The 17,763-nt window shown below is 41.5% G+C and overlaps 1 protein-coding gene across 50 annotated transcripts in view; it reads right to left on the bottom strand.

The window, feature by feature from the left end:
• The window catches only part of MAP2 (microtubule associated protein 2), a 234,233-nt gene that overhangs the window by 16,320 nt on the left and 200,150 nt on the right, over positions 1–17,763 (bottom strand). For 31 of the 50 annotated variants that reach the window (XM_068196476.1, XM_068196477.1, XM_068196478.1 and 28 more), the window contains 6 exons: positions 17,452–17,658; positions 16,928–17,062; positions 12,771–12,832; positions 8,744–8,917; positions 7,178–7,331; positions 4,697–5,040 (listed from right to left, as the gene is read on the bottom strand). In XM_068196476.1, the coding sequence (XP_068052577.1) occupies positions 4,697–5,040; positions 7,178–7,331; positions 8,744–8,917; positions 12,771–12,832; positions 16,928–17,062; positions 17,452–17,658 (1,076 nt within the window). The remainder of the gene's footprint in view (positions 1–4,696; positions 5,041–7,177; positions 7,332–8,743; positions 8,918–12,770; positions 12,833–16,927; positions 17,063–17,451; positions 17,659–17,763) is intronic. The other 19 variants (XM_068196519.1, XM_068196521.1, XM_068196520.1 and 16 more) reach the window with 7 other exon arrangements.

Here is a 17,763-nt window from a genome sequence, read left to right as displayed (position 1 = left end):
TATTTTGTCACCTAATGCACAAGCCCATTCTCCTTGCAAGCATTTCTGTGGTTTTTGGAAAGCATCTGCTGAATAGTGGTGTCATCAATTTGCTCAAACTTTCTGACTCATTACTAATTGCACTTTGTTTTCTACAGTTTAGGGAAGATGGTGAAAATCTTCCTTAAAACCTTCAAGGAACATTGCATTCTTCAGCATGGCTTAGAGATTTTGTTTTTCTATGTGTCATCTTACTTCTTACAAGGTGCCTGGCTCGCACTATAATTAGTGGTATTTTAAAGCTTATGCATGTAATTCTAGTCTGTGCAGCTCCACTCACTTTGATGATGCTCTGCTGCTTCAAATCCACTGAAGTTCTTGCCCGTGGCTGAGATTTTAGGTATACATTTTAAGAGAAAATTAAGAGAAATCTAGGTTAGTTTTATCCTTGGTTGCTGGCCCATGAAGCATTATAAATATTCTGCCTTGCCAGGAATGAAAAGACTCAATTAGTGCACTTCTGTGCACTCTGATATGGTACCAACCACATCCATAGACAGAATTTCAAAATGAAAACCAAAAATCTGAACCAAAAAAAGCCAATAAAAAATCAGTCTTGGCATCTGAAACAGATTTCCAACACCCTCTCCCAGCTCCCTATGCTCCCCTTGGGCTGTCTGAGAAATAACAGATGCAAATGGGTTACTTTTGAAAGCACAGCATTTCCTCCACAGCTGATGCAGTGTGAAAATCCATCTGAAGCCCAGCAGACATACCCATGAGCAAGTTGCCTCTGAGCTTTGCCAGTAATGATCCATTTCACCAAACTGAACCATAAAGAGAAAACCACACAACCACCTCCTGGCTGCATCACAGAGCAGAGAAGCCCTCATTTCTCCCCACTGCAGAATACCAATTAAATCACATTTCAAGCCATCTGCTCCTAGTAGGAGCTTAATGCAGGGCAAAGTTAGCTTATTTCTTCCCCTAAAAGCATTCTCTTCACACACTACACTCACACAACCCCCAACAGGTGCAATGATTTCTCCCCTTTTCTTTGTTTCTGTGGCTGGCAAGTCAGAGCTGAAGGAAAATCAGTCTGCTGTCTGATGAGCTTTTGATAAAATTCCAGGCTGAAGCACTGCACTTCTTGATTTATTTAGCATTCAAACATCCCCAAGGGCTTCTTCAGTTTTACACCCCTGCCTCTGGCAGTTTCAGAGTGCAGCTTTCTCTAGAACAGCTCAAAGTCAACAGAAGTCCTTGTGCCAGGTCCAAATAGACCACTGGTAAAAGGATAGTCTGTCTAGAAATGACACTTTTGGGCTGCCTATCTGTACTCCTTTAGTGCTTTGTCTGATATGTTTATGTACTTAACTTGCCCAGATATATGCTGGGTTTCTCTCTGCTTGTTTTTCCTGTGGCTGTTGCTATCAGCACTTCCAGTTCAGGTTATAAAGAAGCTTTCTGTTTGTTTCATGTACCATCACTAAAAGAAAATAGCAGATAACAGCTCATTTCAGCCAGGGTAATATTGCTACCAGACATTAAAGAACTGAGCAGACACAAGGAAATGAAATTAGCTTTCATGTGTTGCTCTCACAGAGCCTATAAAATTCAGCTGTAGAAACTGGAAAATAATTATCCTAAAACTTCTTGTCTAGACTGAGCAACTGTGGCATAAAGGAGACATAAAGGAAAAATGCAGTGAGCTTCTCTTTGCCCAACCCACAGCTCAGTGGCTACATACCACTGGAACTAAAAAATGCTTTAGCTTCAGTGACGTTTTGTTCACCCAGCAGACTTCCCCTGTAATGCCCACAGCAGTGAAATGCCATCCTGTGCCATCCTTCACTGCTCAGCAAAGACTCTGAGCAGTTCTTTAGAGATGATAAGGAAATTTAGCTGTCTAGGCATGGTGACTACAAAGAAACATATTTTGCTGTGGCCTCCTGGTTCTTGTATAATTGTTACAGTCCAGAGAGAGTGACAGAGAGGAGGAGGGCAGGGTACCATGGTGCTGGTTTTGGGCCCATACAGCTGGGCCTGTATGGGGAATGGTAATCCAGAAGCACAGTCTGAATTTGTGTTGCTGGAGCCCCTGCACACCCACATCTGCTACACAGTATGGCAAACGGAGTGGAGCTCCCATGCAAAATAATCACACCTGTCAAAATAAAGGCAGAAGTACCTTTGCTGAGGCATTATCTCATTGACTTTATGAGTAACTGGCTACTGTGCAGATCCTGGAAAGTACTGAATGTGGTAATTTACCATGAAAACAGGAGCAACACCTTAGAGATGTCTCACTGTTTAAAATATCTCACTGTTCTTTTTCTCTGGAAGACCTACAGCAGGCACAGGGCTGCAATGTTAAGTTTTGACCCCATTTATTATTTCTTTCTGAAACAGCATTAGACAAACCTCATTGTTCTCTAAGTTCCACTATCACTTCCAATACTAATACACACATATATAAGTATCTGATCTGGAAACACTGTGCAACCCAGATTTCTGGAATGTCCTATTTTCAGGACAACCAAATGAGGAGCATGTTATTTACCCTGATGCCCTGTCCCTGGAGGCAGCTGAGAAAGGAACCTTTCATAAAGCACTCACATTGCCATTGCTGTGACTCAGGAAGTAAAAGGGAGCTGAAGGCTCCGAGTGTTTTCACCATAGAGTTGTGTCTAGAATCAATATGAAATACACAGGTACTCCTCACAGAAAATACAACATAATTGTTTACATGCACAAGACTGAGTTGTCTATATTTTTAGCATAGATATTGGTAAGCTGTATTCTTTTTCCTCCTTCTTTGTTGTTTTCCTTGCCTCTTTGTTGCTAAATCACATAGAATATCTATCAGGTTACCATTGGCTTTCTAATACCTTAAACATTAACAGAATGGATGGCTTCCTACTGTAAGATAGAACAATTCTTCCCAATGGTTAGAAAAACAAATTGCTTGGACATAATTTTGGCTTTTAATGCCATCTGTGTTAACATTTCTGCTTTGCTCAAAAATGAGAGAAGACTCTTCCAGCTCTAGCTTTGACTCTGCTTGGTAGAGTATCAAGCAGGGACACTGAAGAGGAAGGTATAAGCACTAAACCTCAGCAAGATTGATGGTACTTCCTATCTGACTTTCTCTCAGTCTCCAAAAGCTTCTGCTTAGCATGAAAGCCTCCATTTTTACTGCCTCTTCCAAAATTTGGTGAGTTCTGTCTGTAATAACAGGGAATTCAGCAAAGCCAAGTGCAAGGTCCTTGATGTGGGTCAAGGTAATCCCAAGCTCAAATACAGACTGAACAGAGCATGGATTGAAAGCAGCCCTGCCGAGGACTTGGGGGTGCTGGTGGATGAGAGCTGGACCAGAGCCAGCTGTGTGCACCTGCACCCCTGAAACCAACCATGTCCTGGGCTGTATCCAAAGAAGAATGATCCTCAGGTTGAGAAGAGGATTCATGATGCCTGCCCGGAGTACTCTGTCCCCAGTATAGGAAGGACATGGACCTGCTGGAACAAGTCCAGAGGAGGGCCATGAAGATGCTCAGAGGGCTGGAGCACCTCTACTACAAAGACAGACAGAGAGAGTTGAGATTGTTCTGCCTGGAGTAGAGAAGGCTCTTGGGATTCCTTAGAGTCCCTTCCAGTGCCTAAAGGGGCTCCAAAAGATCTGCAAAGGGACTTTGGACAAGAGCCTGGAGTCACAGGACAAGGGGGAATGGCTTCAAATTGCCAGAGGGCACTTTGATAGGACATTGGGAAGAAATTCTTGATTGTAAGGGTGGTGGGGCGCTGGCACAGATTGCCCAGAGAAGTGGTTGATGCCTCATCCCTGGAAGTGCTCAAGGCCACACAGGAGCGGGCTGGAATTAGATGATCTTTAGGGTCACCTCCAACACAAAGCATTCTGAGAGCCTTTGATTTTGCCACCCTACACACAGGTTCAGTCTTTAGCTAAAAGCAACCCTTATGAAAATGTACTTCATTGCATAACTGTAAAGTATGAAATTTTAAAAAAATCTTTTTTCAGGGCTTAATCACATCAAGACATCACTGAATTCTTATTCTTTCAGTGAGAATAGAAAATGCTGATCTGCCTTACAACAGATTCTTATGTTTACACTTATATACATCCTCCAGTTTATACAGTTTAAACCCTAGTCCTGCTTATTTGAACCCAGGAGCAAGAAAACCAGTTAAGTGCAATATCTGGCCCCTTCCCCCATCTTTACTATGGGAGGCATTTACCAGGTTGGAGGCTGCAACCCTAATTAACTTCACCCATCACAATGCATGTCATATAAATGGCACAGAAAAAGGCAATGTACTGTGTAATCCTGCTAACATATATGTGGATTCATTTTCAACTGGTTAGATTTAAACAAACCTCTTATTTGTTTGTACTGATAAAAGCTAAGTAAGCAGCAACTGATGACTCAGGCAGAAACATATCTATGGCATGGAGTGCAAAGTCCTGTTTGAAATTTTTTAATGGATCTCAGTTAGGCACTGTTAGTTTTCATATGGCAAGATAGTTTCTGAAGATTGTCCTCTTTGCCATTTAACATCACTTAAACAAACAAGGGATTTGGAGAACAGAAGTAGCTTTACAAGGCAACTCAAAATGTCTCCTATCCCATGCCTATCACAAAGGTGCACACAAAAGAGTAAATAACATATGGGTGAACATTAAGAGTAGAATCCTTACCTGCCCTCCTTTAGGCTGGTATTTGATATTATCTGTTGATCCAATTTTGGACCTGACATTCTTGAGGTCAGGTAGAGGCTGATTAATAACTCGTAGCTGCTTCGGAGTGGCTGGAGATTTAGGAGGAGTGCGAATTATGGCAACTTTTTTCTCAGTAGGTACCAGTATTGCAGATTTGGGGGTCCCAGGAGTGTGGGGAGTTCTGGAGTAACTGGGTGTCCCCGGAGTGCCTGGGGTACGAGAGGCATAGCTTGGTGGTGTCCCTGGAGTGATGGCAGTGGAGCCAGGAGTAGTGGGGGTAGAAGTTCCACTTTTTCCCGTTCTGCTACGAATTGGCTCTGATCCTACATTCAAGAAAAAAAAGAAAAAATTAGAGCCACAGGAGTACAGCTCTTCTTTCCTTTGTACTCCCAAAACTGCATCCCTGTGTGCCAAGCGAGACACAGCTCTTAAGATGGCAGTGCTACTGCTGGAACAGCAGCTTGAAAGGGTCTCTGTGTGTCTCACTTGGCTAATCAACCTGCCAGGAATTACCTTGCCATGAGGGGTTGAGGTAATGCCCCCAGAGTGACTGAGCTCTCCATTCTGGAACACAGGAGTGCTTCCCACAACACCTCCGCTTCCTGCAAAGCTGCCTAAACAAGGTACATCATCACATTTATTTCCATTTTGAGCAAAGGACGAGAAGCATCCTTGGAATCCAACCTTTGGGACTTGATCCAGCCAATTTCAGTGGATCTGGACAATAAACTAGAAAGCAGTATAAATTCTGATGATATTCCTGAAATGAAAAGCTGTGAGTGCCTGGCTGGTGCTGTTTCTCATACCATTGCTGGAAAAGTGCAGATGAACCCCAGGTGGGCACTCAACTGGAGCACAAGCTATAGCACTGTTGTGTGGATGGGTAGATGTCCTCACATTCAACTGCTATTTTTCATTAGTGCTGTGGAAGAAAGCCATTACCAGAGACAACCTTGATAAAAAGTCACATTCTACTTACATTTGCATGCAAGTAAAAAAAAAACCAACTATATAATTTTGTAGCAGCTCCATTCAGTGTTTATGGCATTGCCAGTCCTTTTCATTGGGCACAAGGATCAGTCTAGCTGTGCTTTCTGCAGCCAGCTCTGCTCCTAACTCTCAAACATGAATAAACAGAAGCTGAGATATCTCCAAAGTAAAATTTTGCTGAGAATACTTATGGAGAGAAAGATCAAAGTAACTCTCAAAACCTGGGAACCCCAATGCCAAATGGGTGCATGTATGTTTTCACTCTTCAAATGTTCAGAAATTATAAATCCAGTGGGCCTCTCAAAAGCATCCAGTGGGACTAAACACATTCTTATTTAAAGTATTGGCTGATCATTCTGTTTATGCAATGATGGTGGCCCAAAACCAATGCCCTCCTATCCCTGGGGCTCAGGAGACACTCTTTGCTCTACATGATTCATACTCCACTCACCTCCCATTTCCCTGAACAGGTTTCTTTCTTTCCCAACCAACCCTAAAGCTTCTCACTGTACCATCTGAGACAGAAAGGGAATTATTTTTTTCCCCACATCCTTGCAGGTCTGGTATATTTATTTTTCATTCCTCAGCCCTTCACTACACTGCCAAATGCTCCTGGTCAGGAGAATGGGCTGGCTGCTGTGGCAGCTGGAGGTCACTCTGCTTTCAATGGGTCTCCATTTTACCTTTGGAGCATCACTTATGAATTTCAAAGGACTTTTTTTGCAGAATTTAATCATCTACTTCCCATAAGCTGTCTTAAAAGGGCTGAGATTGGTTTCTGAAGAGAGAAGACAGAGGAATTCCTGTTGGAAAGCAGGAAGCCAAATGTGGGTTCTAAGGCCTGGCTAAAAGTTCTGGGGTTATTTAGTAAATTGTCTTTGTCCTGTAATTTATTTTGGCTTGTGATTAGATAACTTCATAAAAGGAACCAAGCTGGTTCACTATTTTAACTGCCCCCAGTGAGTCACTGCTAGTTTACATCTCAATTCTCAGAGAAATTTTACCCTAGGAGTAGAGCATAGGGAGATAATTACTGGGAAGCAGCAAATAAATGACTGTAACTATCAGGTTCACTTTTCCAAGATCCATCAGAATATTTCAGGTTGTCTGCTTAATTTTTGACTCATTATTTCTTGCTGCTATTTGTAAATGCTCTGTGTTAAATACCTCACCCAGCTCTGAGCTCCCTACAAAGGCATTTTCTAATATCAGCAATTAGTCTGGGCAGCAGTTTTGCTCTGGGCACTGCAGGTGCATCCTGTCCCTGGTTTCAGGCACTTGGCATACGAACAAAACCACTCTGTGGGCTCTAATTTCCAACAGCACACCCCAGACCCACTCCTCTGTGTCAAAGGCAGGGACACGTGATGCTGTGCAATGTGACAAATCTAGCGAGGATGGAGACAACCACCTCCATAGGTGGAGAAGTAGGAGAAGGTTAATATGCATAAAAAAAAAAGGACAACATACGGGTAGTCCGTCGTACTGAAGAGGAAAGAGAAGCTGTGAGGGAGAGGGAGTTCTCCTCTCTGTCTCGGTCTCCTGACACACCTCGTCGAGGAGGAAGGATAGAGGAAGGCCTTGGTAGAGACGAACGCTTCTCGGGGCTCTTGCTTACTCCATCCTAATACAGCACAACAACAAAGGAAGGTTTAGTTTTCAAAACTCACTCTTGGGGCTATGATTTCCTGTATCTACACACAGAGGGGGAAACCTAAGCCTATGGGACCAGTTTGCTCCTCACACAGGAACCTGCGGGGATCGATCACACTCCATGCTCTGCTTCAGCTCCCTGGTGCTTCTCTACTGCATCAAAATATCTTTTGATGACTATCCCGAGACATCTAGGGATAGTCTTGGATCTAAATATGGATGGATTCCACAGTTGGCTCTTACTAAGGAAAAAAAGTGGGGTTTTTAAGTGCAAGTTGAAAGTAAAATAACTCTCTAGAGCTCAAGTGTGAAATTCCTGTGTGAATTTACCTGCAAAGTAACTGCACTACTGGTGTCCAGAATACACCATACACTAGATTGGTAGGTGTTGTGTGATTTTTTGCATATTCAGACACTAACTTGTAAATTTCTTATGGAGATAAATTTTTAGCTACAGGTTTTGTTGTTTTTTCTGGTTTGTTTTTTTTTTTTTCCCTGAGTGTGGGATTATAAATCCTACTGTTTTAATTCCTTCTATAATAAAATGTTTATTTTTTGAAATCAGTGCATACCTTCTCTTTACCAGAGTAAAGTAAACCCCTCTTTACCATTAAGGCAATGGACATGTATGTTAGAATATTTTTGAGCTTATGAGATGTGCAGCCAAAGACAGACCAGTATAAGCAGACATTCTTCCTGAAGACACATGATGATTGTCCCAACCAGTAAAAGACACACCAAGTATGGCATTAAACAAAAAATGTAAGTCAATGGCAAAACCAATTTTTAAATGGGGATAGTTAACTCACCATAATGTAGATTTGAAACACAAGTTAAATGTAAACGGGGAGAAGCTGGAATGGACTGCCAATCATATTTTTAAATTTATACTGCAACTTCTTCACAAAGTCCTATGCATTGACTAAATTTGGTTCCTTGAGCATTTGGATTCTGCCCTATTCTGTCACCTACTGCTGGTAATTAGAATTGTACCCTCCTATGCTGGAGACCGAATTTGATTTTGAAGAATATTAACAGGTCAAAAATTACATTTTTTTAGACTTGGATGGCAAATTAGTCCTGCTGTTCTTTACCACCTACCCACCTGCAAATGGCTGTAACTTCTTGGCAGTTAATGAAGTAGCATCCATATGATCAACAGAAAGAAGATATGTCTTTCTAGTTATAACTTCACTTACATTTCCTCTGGAGTATCTCCATTTTTATCCATCTTGTAGCCTGCTAATCAGTTTTCCTGCCACTGGATGTAAGTTATCCCACAGGAGCTTCGCAGAGAATTACTCAAATTCAGTGGGTAGATAATGTGTTTCATGGAGTTCACCTGTGCATCTCTGACTCTCTTCACCAACTCTGCTACCTTACCTTAGCATCTGATTTTGAGTCTCTTGGGCCTGCAGAGGAGGGCCGAACAAAGTAACTGTCTGTATCCAGACATGTGGCCCTTTTAGTGGTTAATGAGCAAGCTGAGCTGGGTCTTGGAGGAAGCAATGACTTTGCTCTAGACTTTGAGGCAGGAATCTTTGACAAAGAGGCAGTCTAGTCATGAGAAAACAAACAAAACACAACATGAAGCTGGACAAAATGAAAATACATGCAACATGGACCAAAAAAAAAAAAAAAAAAGCCAAGCTATGAAAAATACTTTTCCTGTGTCTGGTAATGGTCTATACAGATGTGAAAATCATGGAAGTTTCAGTTTGTTTTGTTTGACTGAAACCACCTTGGTCTGGACAGAGTTACGGATTCTAGGAATTTGCCTTTTTCTGCAGATGCTATTTTGGTCTTGTGTTATTAGGAAAAAACTGGTGCCAGGTGTGGCACTTAACCGGTACAACTGCTGCATTAGAAACAAGTGCAAAGCTACAGGAGCACCAAGAGATCACAGCCCTTGAAAGTTGAAATATATCGCTCCAGGCTAAAATCAAGAATAAAACAGTGGGAATCTTAGAAGCAAAGTTACACCAGTATTCCCACAACAGCAGGAGGACAACAGTAATTCCTTTTTTTGCCACAGTGTACAGACAAAATCTCTAACACACCCCAGGTACTGCTCTGTGCATTCAGTGTCACTCCATAGAAATTCAAAAATTTATATTGGCAGAATGGAGTCCTGGGATGAAGAGAGCCATATATGGTTGAAAGGCTGACACGGTATGTTATTGTGAACAAATACTTGTTTGATACTAAATAATGACAATATCCCATTGAAAGAACACTTAAACACCAACAGGACAGACAGAAAATCTTTGTTAATACTTAGAAGCATCTTACTGCTTTACAAAAAGGAATCTCCTTGAAAGAGAGTAATGCCACTTGCTTAAGAAATACTTTTTTTCTTCCATTAGTGTGACTGATATTACAAAGAGCAAGTGCAAAGGTGTTACCTTGGTAGTCCTGATCCTCTCTGTAGTCATGCTAGCATGAAATTCCTCATAGGAACAATCCCAATGGGCCTGTCATCCTGGGATTTGCACTGAACTTTAGCACTGAACTTGGCATTTGATCTCAATCAATCCCCTAGACTTTCCCAATGTTCAGAAAAGGCGAGCTGATTAAAGTTGTCTTGCTAGAAAATGAGAAAAGAACGCGCTGTCCAGCTCTGACAGGCCTCTGGCTTAGGCTATATACTCAGCTGAGTCTGGTGTGCTGAATGTCATCCATGACATCACCCATGTGATTGAGAGCTGCAGAACTGGGTATCAAGCAATTCCAGTCCTACAGTACAGCTGAGAGGAGTTCTGTTGGATGTCATCCTCCAGACCAAGTAGCAAGACAAGAAATCAGGACAGAAGTGCTTTACTAGCAAGAACCTATTCCCATAATGAGTTTTGCAACAAATTTATGCCTCTTTCTTTTCTAATACTTATTTTACTGTATGAGAACAAACAGAAGAAAACAAATGAATAATTATTTTAAAGAGAAACTACAGAACATGTGTTTCTGTCAAATCAAAGGCTTGTCCAGACTTTGACTGGTTTGTCATAGTTTAATTTATAGGTCTCATCCATTTGTGAAACTTTGGATCTTGCTTAGATATCCATGAAGGTATATATTCATGCTGAAACACTATGGAAGCAGGGTATCTATGTTGGGTGGCCCCAAAAAACAGACATTCTGCAAGCACCTTTCACCTGGCTTTCTGAACTAGAGATAGAACTAAGCAAGCATTGCTCGAGGCCCAAATCTTCATTCTGTGGTTTTCACCATTTTCAACTTGCATGCAAGAAATTACCCCTATAATGAGACTGAAAAACTCTTGTAGATAAAGGTTCTAGTCAGAGTGCAAAGACTTGTCACTCACATTGCTCGGTGTCCTCTGTGAATACATGAATCTAATGTGGATGCTAAAGATGGACAACACTGAGATCTGTCAGTAGAACAGATGGGGAAAAGGCATGACCTTGAGCTACTGCACAGCTCTGGTTATCACAGTCTAGAGCTCCTTCATGGTATTTAGGTACAAAGGCACTTTTTAGCATCAGGAATAGCAGCAGAATCTGCCCAGAGCTGGTTGAGCAAGCAAAGAAATTGTGTCTCAATCCCTGCAGGAAAACTCAGTCTCTGTCAGCAAGACATTACCTCTGACCTCTGTTTTAATTTGTTGCTGGAAGGGTCAGCTGTCTAGAGGACAAAGATCTATGTGACTCTCAGGGATTGCTGAAGTGGGGATGCAGAACCCTCATTTTATTTCAAGGTGTTCCTAACACATGGCACAGGTTTTCATCACCTCACTGTGACCTGCAGGTACACAGCTGCTTCCAGCAGATGGAACTGTTTCGCTTTTCCTGAACTTGTCCTGTGTAAACTGCAGTCTGAATATGAATAACAAAACTACCAGGCTGGATGATCAAACATTACCAGTGGAGAGGAAAAGGCTGCACTTGAAGGACATAAAAGCTGAAAACCACGAAGAAACAAAATGACAAAAATAGGGAGAGATCTTTACAAAAGCAGAGGCAGAAAAGAAGAGAAAATATCCAAGAGGTGTGTGAGTGTGGCAACCAGAGAGGCAAGGCAACAGGGAGAGAAAGAAGCAGGGGAGAGCTTTCTGATCTGTGCTATAACATAAGGGGCAGGAATAGGAAAGGTATACAGAAATATAATTTCACAGAATGATTTTGTAGTGCTTGTAGTAGAGCACTCCATAAACACTTAAAATGGGCAGATATTGGCTTCTGTTGTGCAAGTGCTGGTCTGTCAGGAAAAGACAGTAATAAAACATGCTCAGACTCAGCCCATAAACCTGCCCAGATCTTAGTCACTTGTAAAGAAGCTCTAACAGCTTCCCAGTTCTGAGCTGGAATGGGTCAGACCTGAAAAACCATGGTTCCTCCAAAGCCTCCAAAAGGTTACACTGCTCTCAGCACTACCAGTTTCTTACAATTCATAAACAGTGTGTAGCACTTCATTTGACATAGTTCTTTGCTCCCCAAAGAATTGAGAGTCTGGTTTAACAAAGAAATCACCCGTGGAATATACTAGGAAATATATTAGGAAATTCAGAGAAATTCTAAGGAAATCCTTAATTGTTAATAATGGGGGATGGTCCTGCTCAGGGCCAGGAGTTGGACTCGATGATCCTGATGGGTCCCTTCCAACTCCACATATTCTGTGATTCTACAATAACAATGACAAAGTGTTGTGCTGCAGATGTGAATTAGCATGTGCCATTGTCATGGCAAAAGTAATTGCATAGGGGAGAGTGAATGGAGATTGGTTTCCTGGGGATTTTGGAGGGATGGGACAGAAACAGTGCAGGGTCAGCAAGGATCAAGGGAGTCTTTCCTTAAGAGAGCCAGACACAGGAAGCAGAAAAGGCTGTAGAGCAGCTGAAGGCAAGGCAAGGTTGTAATCTGACAGATTGTAGCACAGACAGTGGCCCAGGAAGTGGCCATCCTGAAAGCAGTAAATGTAAATTCTACTGGCCAGTAACTTCTACACAGGCATGGCCCCTGCAGAACACTGGGCTGTGGAATGGGTCACCAGGAGATATCCAGCAGTCCTGGGAGAGGACTTCTGCCTTCTGTGTTTTTGTAACACGCAGCAGTGCAGCAAGGTGACAATGCAAGCTGGGTGCTGCAGCAAGGGCCAAGATATGCAGTGTATCCCACAGAATGGCCTGGCTCAAAATGCTGCCCAGACTTCCAGTCCTGCAGTTTGGAGTCTGTGTGCCCTCTGTGGATCTGCAAACTGTCACCATCTACCACTTGACACTAGACTTCTAAGGTTATTCAGGAAAGGTGGTTTTAATTATCCTTTTAAATGAATAATGAATATGGCGAACAAATTTACAATGGAACACACAATTACTTACTGAATTAAGACAAATAGATGTGAAATAAGGGCAAAAGGAGATTATAAAGATGAACAATAAGATTATTTTACTCACTGAGAGTTTTTCCTTTGCTTGTTTAAATACAGCAGGAGCCTGGTTTGTTTCACCACCTGCTGCTGAGAAATCCAAAGAAAGACTTGGCAGTTAAAGACAATAATAATAAACATTTCCATTCAGTACACTTGTTAGACCAATTAAATGCCTTGAAACTACTGTGCAAAGCAAGTACTTTGTGAACTACCCTCAGTGAACTGTATGCAGACATTTACTTGCCTTAAAAATTTTCTCTATTGATCTTACTTGAGGTAAAATGGTATTCTACATGTTTTGAACAAAATGAAATTTTGTATTCATGTTCCTTAAAGTCTATAAATGAAAAGAAAAAAGTTCCAGAAATAGCTGACAAATATAAGAGTTTTTGGTCAATCCTCTGATAACTTAGCATTCTGATTTTCAGGACTGTCGTCTAAAAATCAAGCTCCTTTAAATCATCCACAAATTAAAATTTTAAGAGAGGCCTCTACAGTCATCACATTCAAAATATTAGCCAACATTCATAATGGAAAGAGAGAGAATCACTGCTGAATTTTCATCCTAGTTGTGTCAACAAGGTTAGTATGTCATGGTCAACTAAGCTCTCAAGAATTTAGAAATTCAAGGTTTATCTGGGACATCAAGAATGTTGACGCAGTATTTCATTTATTTCATACATGGTTTGAGGTAAGACATTTCTCTTGGAATTCAAATCCATCCACACTGGTTTTTGAATGGGGCAGCTTTTTGGAAAGCAGGTTATTAGCTTCACCCCAAGGCTGCTGCTTAGGAAGTGATGTGCCACTTAACAACTCACATGAAATCATCTGGCACCTGTGCCAGGATTCCCTTGGTAAAAGCAGAAGTAGGACAACAACCACTAATGACAACCTTCTGCTATAAACCCAACTGTTTTCCAACTTTAAACCAACCCTAATTCCTCATACATGAAAGGTCAGGTTAATTTTTCCCTTTTCCAATGCAGCTCCCAGGCGTGGTGAGGTTATCCCTGGTTTTCCGTCACACTACCCACTCTAGTCCAAGGTGTAGAACTTGTGAGGAGGAAAAGAATATGTAACTGCATACTTCAGTTCTTCTGAATTTTTAAGAAAGGTAAGTACAGCAGAGCCTTCCCGTGTCACACTTTACCACAGCTGTTACTGCTGGTTTGGGTCTGGTTTCCATCTCTTCTAGATAATCACAAACAGCATCTTTCCTCCTTTTTATTTGCATTCAACCCTAACCAGTCCCCACTGTGAGCTGGAAAAAAAAGCTGTGTCACTTGTGCCAATGTGCCTGGTAACAACCACAACTTCTCCATCTGAACACAAGATTTCTACAGGCCCTACAAACATGTTCCATCTCAGGGGGCAACCCCAGAATTGAAAACAAGAAACAGAAGCATATAATAGCCAGGTTATTGTCCTGGCCTTGCCTCCAAAAATACTCCTCTGGTAACACACCTGCCGTAGCATCTCACAGCCACCAATGAACACAGGCCAGGTTGGGGGTTGCACTCATGGAGCTACACCAGCCAAGGCAAAGACCTCCCAACTCTCTCATCAGGGTTGGTCATGCAATTTCTTTTAAAAATGGCAAGGACAAGTCTCTCAAATAACAGTCCCTGCCTCATGGATATGGTGCTGTAAGTTATTGGTACTTCCCAGTGCTTACCAGCGATATGGGAATTTTTTTTTCGGTATTGAGGGGCATTAAGGGAAAAATGTACTTTTCTGGGCCATTGTGCAAAACATAAAAGCAGATATTAACTTCTTTTGGTAGATATCTGTATCTTATGACTGGACATGTTCCATTTTGAAGTCATGTGGAGATTTTAACTGACTGCAACACACTCAAAGCTCTGTAGACTATACTGCCAAGAACTTTTGGGGGGCTTCATTACCCAGGCATCACTAAAGCTGACAAGACCACTCCAAACAGGATGCACTGACAGTCAAAACTGGCTTCAAGAAATGGTGCTATATTTCACATAAAAAGAAAATGGGAGAGAGACAATGTCCCTCTAGATTCCAGATCCTGGAGAGACCTGGAGGACACAATCAAGCTCAGGGATATGTAAGATAACATATGACCACCTGCACTCTCAGAATATCACACAGCATTGAAGTCTTTCTCATGGGCTCCCCCGAGGTCCCTTCAGGACGTATAAAAATGGGAGGTGGAAGAAAATAAAGCATACTGTAATTCTTCCAGCAATAATGAGTGTGCTGAAACATTCTAAGAAATAGTTTTGATCACTTTCTGGCATGGTTTCGGCTTCTCTGCTTTAGAGCTCAAAGTTCAAGCCACATTTCTGAAAGTTTTATGATCAATTTGAGTCCATCATTTTGGTAGCTCTCCACCACAGGACTTAAATAAGGGAGGACTTAAGTAAGGGAGGCAGTTTTTGTATAATATTTCTCACTTTGACTAATGCATCTGCTTCACAGTGCACTGCAGTGAGAGAGAAAAACCTCTGAGATTTGCCAAGGCAGCACATGATTCAGGCACAGGGCAGATTTAATGCAAGTCCATTGGTATGACTCAGTTCTCTTTGGGATCCTACGGGTCACAACAGTTCAGAGGAGGTAGTGGTAGATACCTGAGGGCATGACAACACTGACCACACAGCTGTAGAAGTGTAAATGAAGTTGAGAACACTACAAAGTCAGTGCCTTTACCCCACCTGTGTCCACAGCTTATTGAACCTCCTGGGGCTTTTGAAAGAACATGCGAATTATGGGTTGTAACTTCTGAGCTATCAAGATGTGCTTCAGGAAGCAGCAAGAGACAGCAAATAGAAATGTTTTAACTCTGTTTAAAAATTCCTCCCTCTTGGGTAGTTCTGGTTCAGAGTGCAAGTTAGGACAGCCCAGAGACTGCAGACTGAGGAGGAGCCATCAGTGCAACACAGAGGGGACTGAACCAGCCTTTCCTTTCCTGGTTCCATTTCTCCTGAGAGGGGGAAGTAAAAGGATGAGATCCCATCCAAAGGTGATGGGATCGTTAGTTCTGGTGTCCCAATGGAACACAGCCAGGATACAATCCACACTTCATACAGCAGAGGCATGATACCAAACCTGCTCTAAACCATCCTCTTACAGCATTTTCACTACTCAGGCCTCCCTGCTGGGGCTGGTCTACATTCACAACAGGAGGGACCGGTGCAAAACTGCAGGGGAATGACTGCCTGGGGACACTTTTCGTATTGCTCTGCTTAACCATATGGTAGGTAATGAATCTTTCTGTTAATTTTTAAGCTATGAGAAGATGCCTGTGCACTTTTACATTGCTGTGCATGGTTCTTCTCTTATTAGCCCTAGTTCCAAACAACAACACTACAGCGTGTGGCTATGTTACACAAAAGAAAACCCGGCTTCTTTTAGCAATTTTTAAGATCACAATGAAAGTCAAGATGTTCATCCTTCCACTTTGAACTCACAGGAACCATGAATAATATGTGAAAATGCTGGAAGTTATTTTGGTCCTCTAAGTAATGATACACCTATGAAGTTGCAACAGAAATAATTTCTTCCTTCCTTTCATCTTCCTCTACAAATATTAAGATTTTTGCTTGGAATGCATTTCGCAGTGTGAGCCCAGATTTCTTCTCTCTCAGCTCCATGCTGCATGTGGCTGGATTCTCCCTGTGGATTTTGACTGTATAGCATAAACATCAGTGACAGATTGGGAATTGTCAAGGCAGATAACATCAATAAACAAAATATAAGTCTGAAAAACTTCTTATTATGCATGAGAGTAAAGAAGCAAAATAATGGAAATGCATACCATGGTTTAAGTTGCCAACATTTTCCCACCAGAAAAAAAAAAACATAATTTAAAAAATTAAAAAAAAATAAACAAAAAGATGAGTAGAGATTCCTAGAACACCACACTCTAAGCACAATGCCAAGTTACAACCACAGCATTTGGAGACCCAAGCAATGACAAGCAAACATGATCATGGCCTCCATCAAACAAACAAACAAATACCAGGAAAGAAAGAGAGAAAGAATAAAAGAAAAATGGTACAAAACACTAAAAAAGCAATACTATTTATGAAGATCGATACTCTTGGAAGAAAAAAAAAATAGAGAAGCTGCTAGAGCTATGAGATTTACAAAAGAAAATGTCTATGTTTGCCAGCCACATTGCATAACTGAACAGAACGCAGTCACCTGTCTGCTTCCGTTTAACACAGGAGAGATGAGTTGGTCTAGTATATTTGATAGCAGGTTTTAAAATTATTTTCCTGGAGGGAGAGTGACCCTGAACTTCAGTTTTTTTAGCAAGTTCAGCTTTCTTATACACTGCTATGGACAAAAAGAACACAAAAACATAGAATCAGAAAAAAAAACCAGCAAACCATTTCATATGATCAATATGTCAAATGTCTGGCCCACTGCCCCACAATTCCAACCCAATGCATTGCTTCTTCTGAGGGGAACAAATCCTATGCTGGAAGAGGGGCAGCACTGGTGCATTGGCTCAGATGCAAAACCCAGTAATCAATGGGGATGTCTACAATGAAATAGAACCAGTGAACCTTGGACATGGCTTCTCAAATAATTGTACAATATCTCATTAAAAAAAACACTACCATTAAAAATGTCATGGTGCACATAATCTACAACAGAGTAACCAGATAGTACTGTAAAATAGTAAGAAAATAAAAAAAAATTAATAGGAGTGTGAAATGAACCTTTTTTCCTTCTCACTTCATCTCTGGAGAGTGTGCTAGGTTCCTTTTTAGCTATTTTCCTTTCAGGAGTAGAAATCCTGCCTCTCCCAGTTTTAAAAGGTTTCTCTTTTTTATGCTTATCAAGAGATGATCTTCGCAATTCTCTCTCTGCTTTCTCCTCTTTAGGAACAGTTTCTAACTGTTCAGTCATGATGCTCCTATCATCATCTGTAGGATCAGAGCAAATTACAACAACAAACAAAAGATTAGTAACAAATGTTAACAATACTTCAGAGGAGCAGGGAAAAATAGTTGAAGACAGAGCAGACGATT

Source organism: Anomalospiza imberbis, chromosome 7, assembly GCF_031753505.1.
Source record: "Anomalospiza imberbis isolate Cuckoo-Finch-1a 21T00152 chromosome 7, ASM3175350v1, whole genome shotgun sequence".
Classification (NCBI taxonomy): Eukaryota; Metazoa; Chordata; class Aves; order Passeriformes; family Viduidae; genus Anomalospiza; species Anomalospiza imberbis.
The sequence above is the reverse complement of the archived record's forward strand: the minus strand, read 5'-3'. Positions and strand labels throughout refer to the sequence as shown.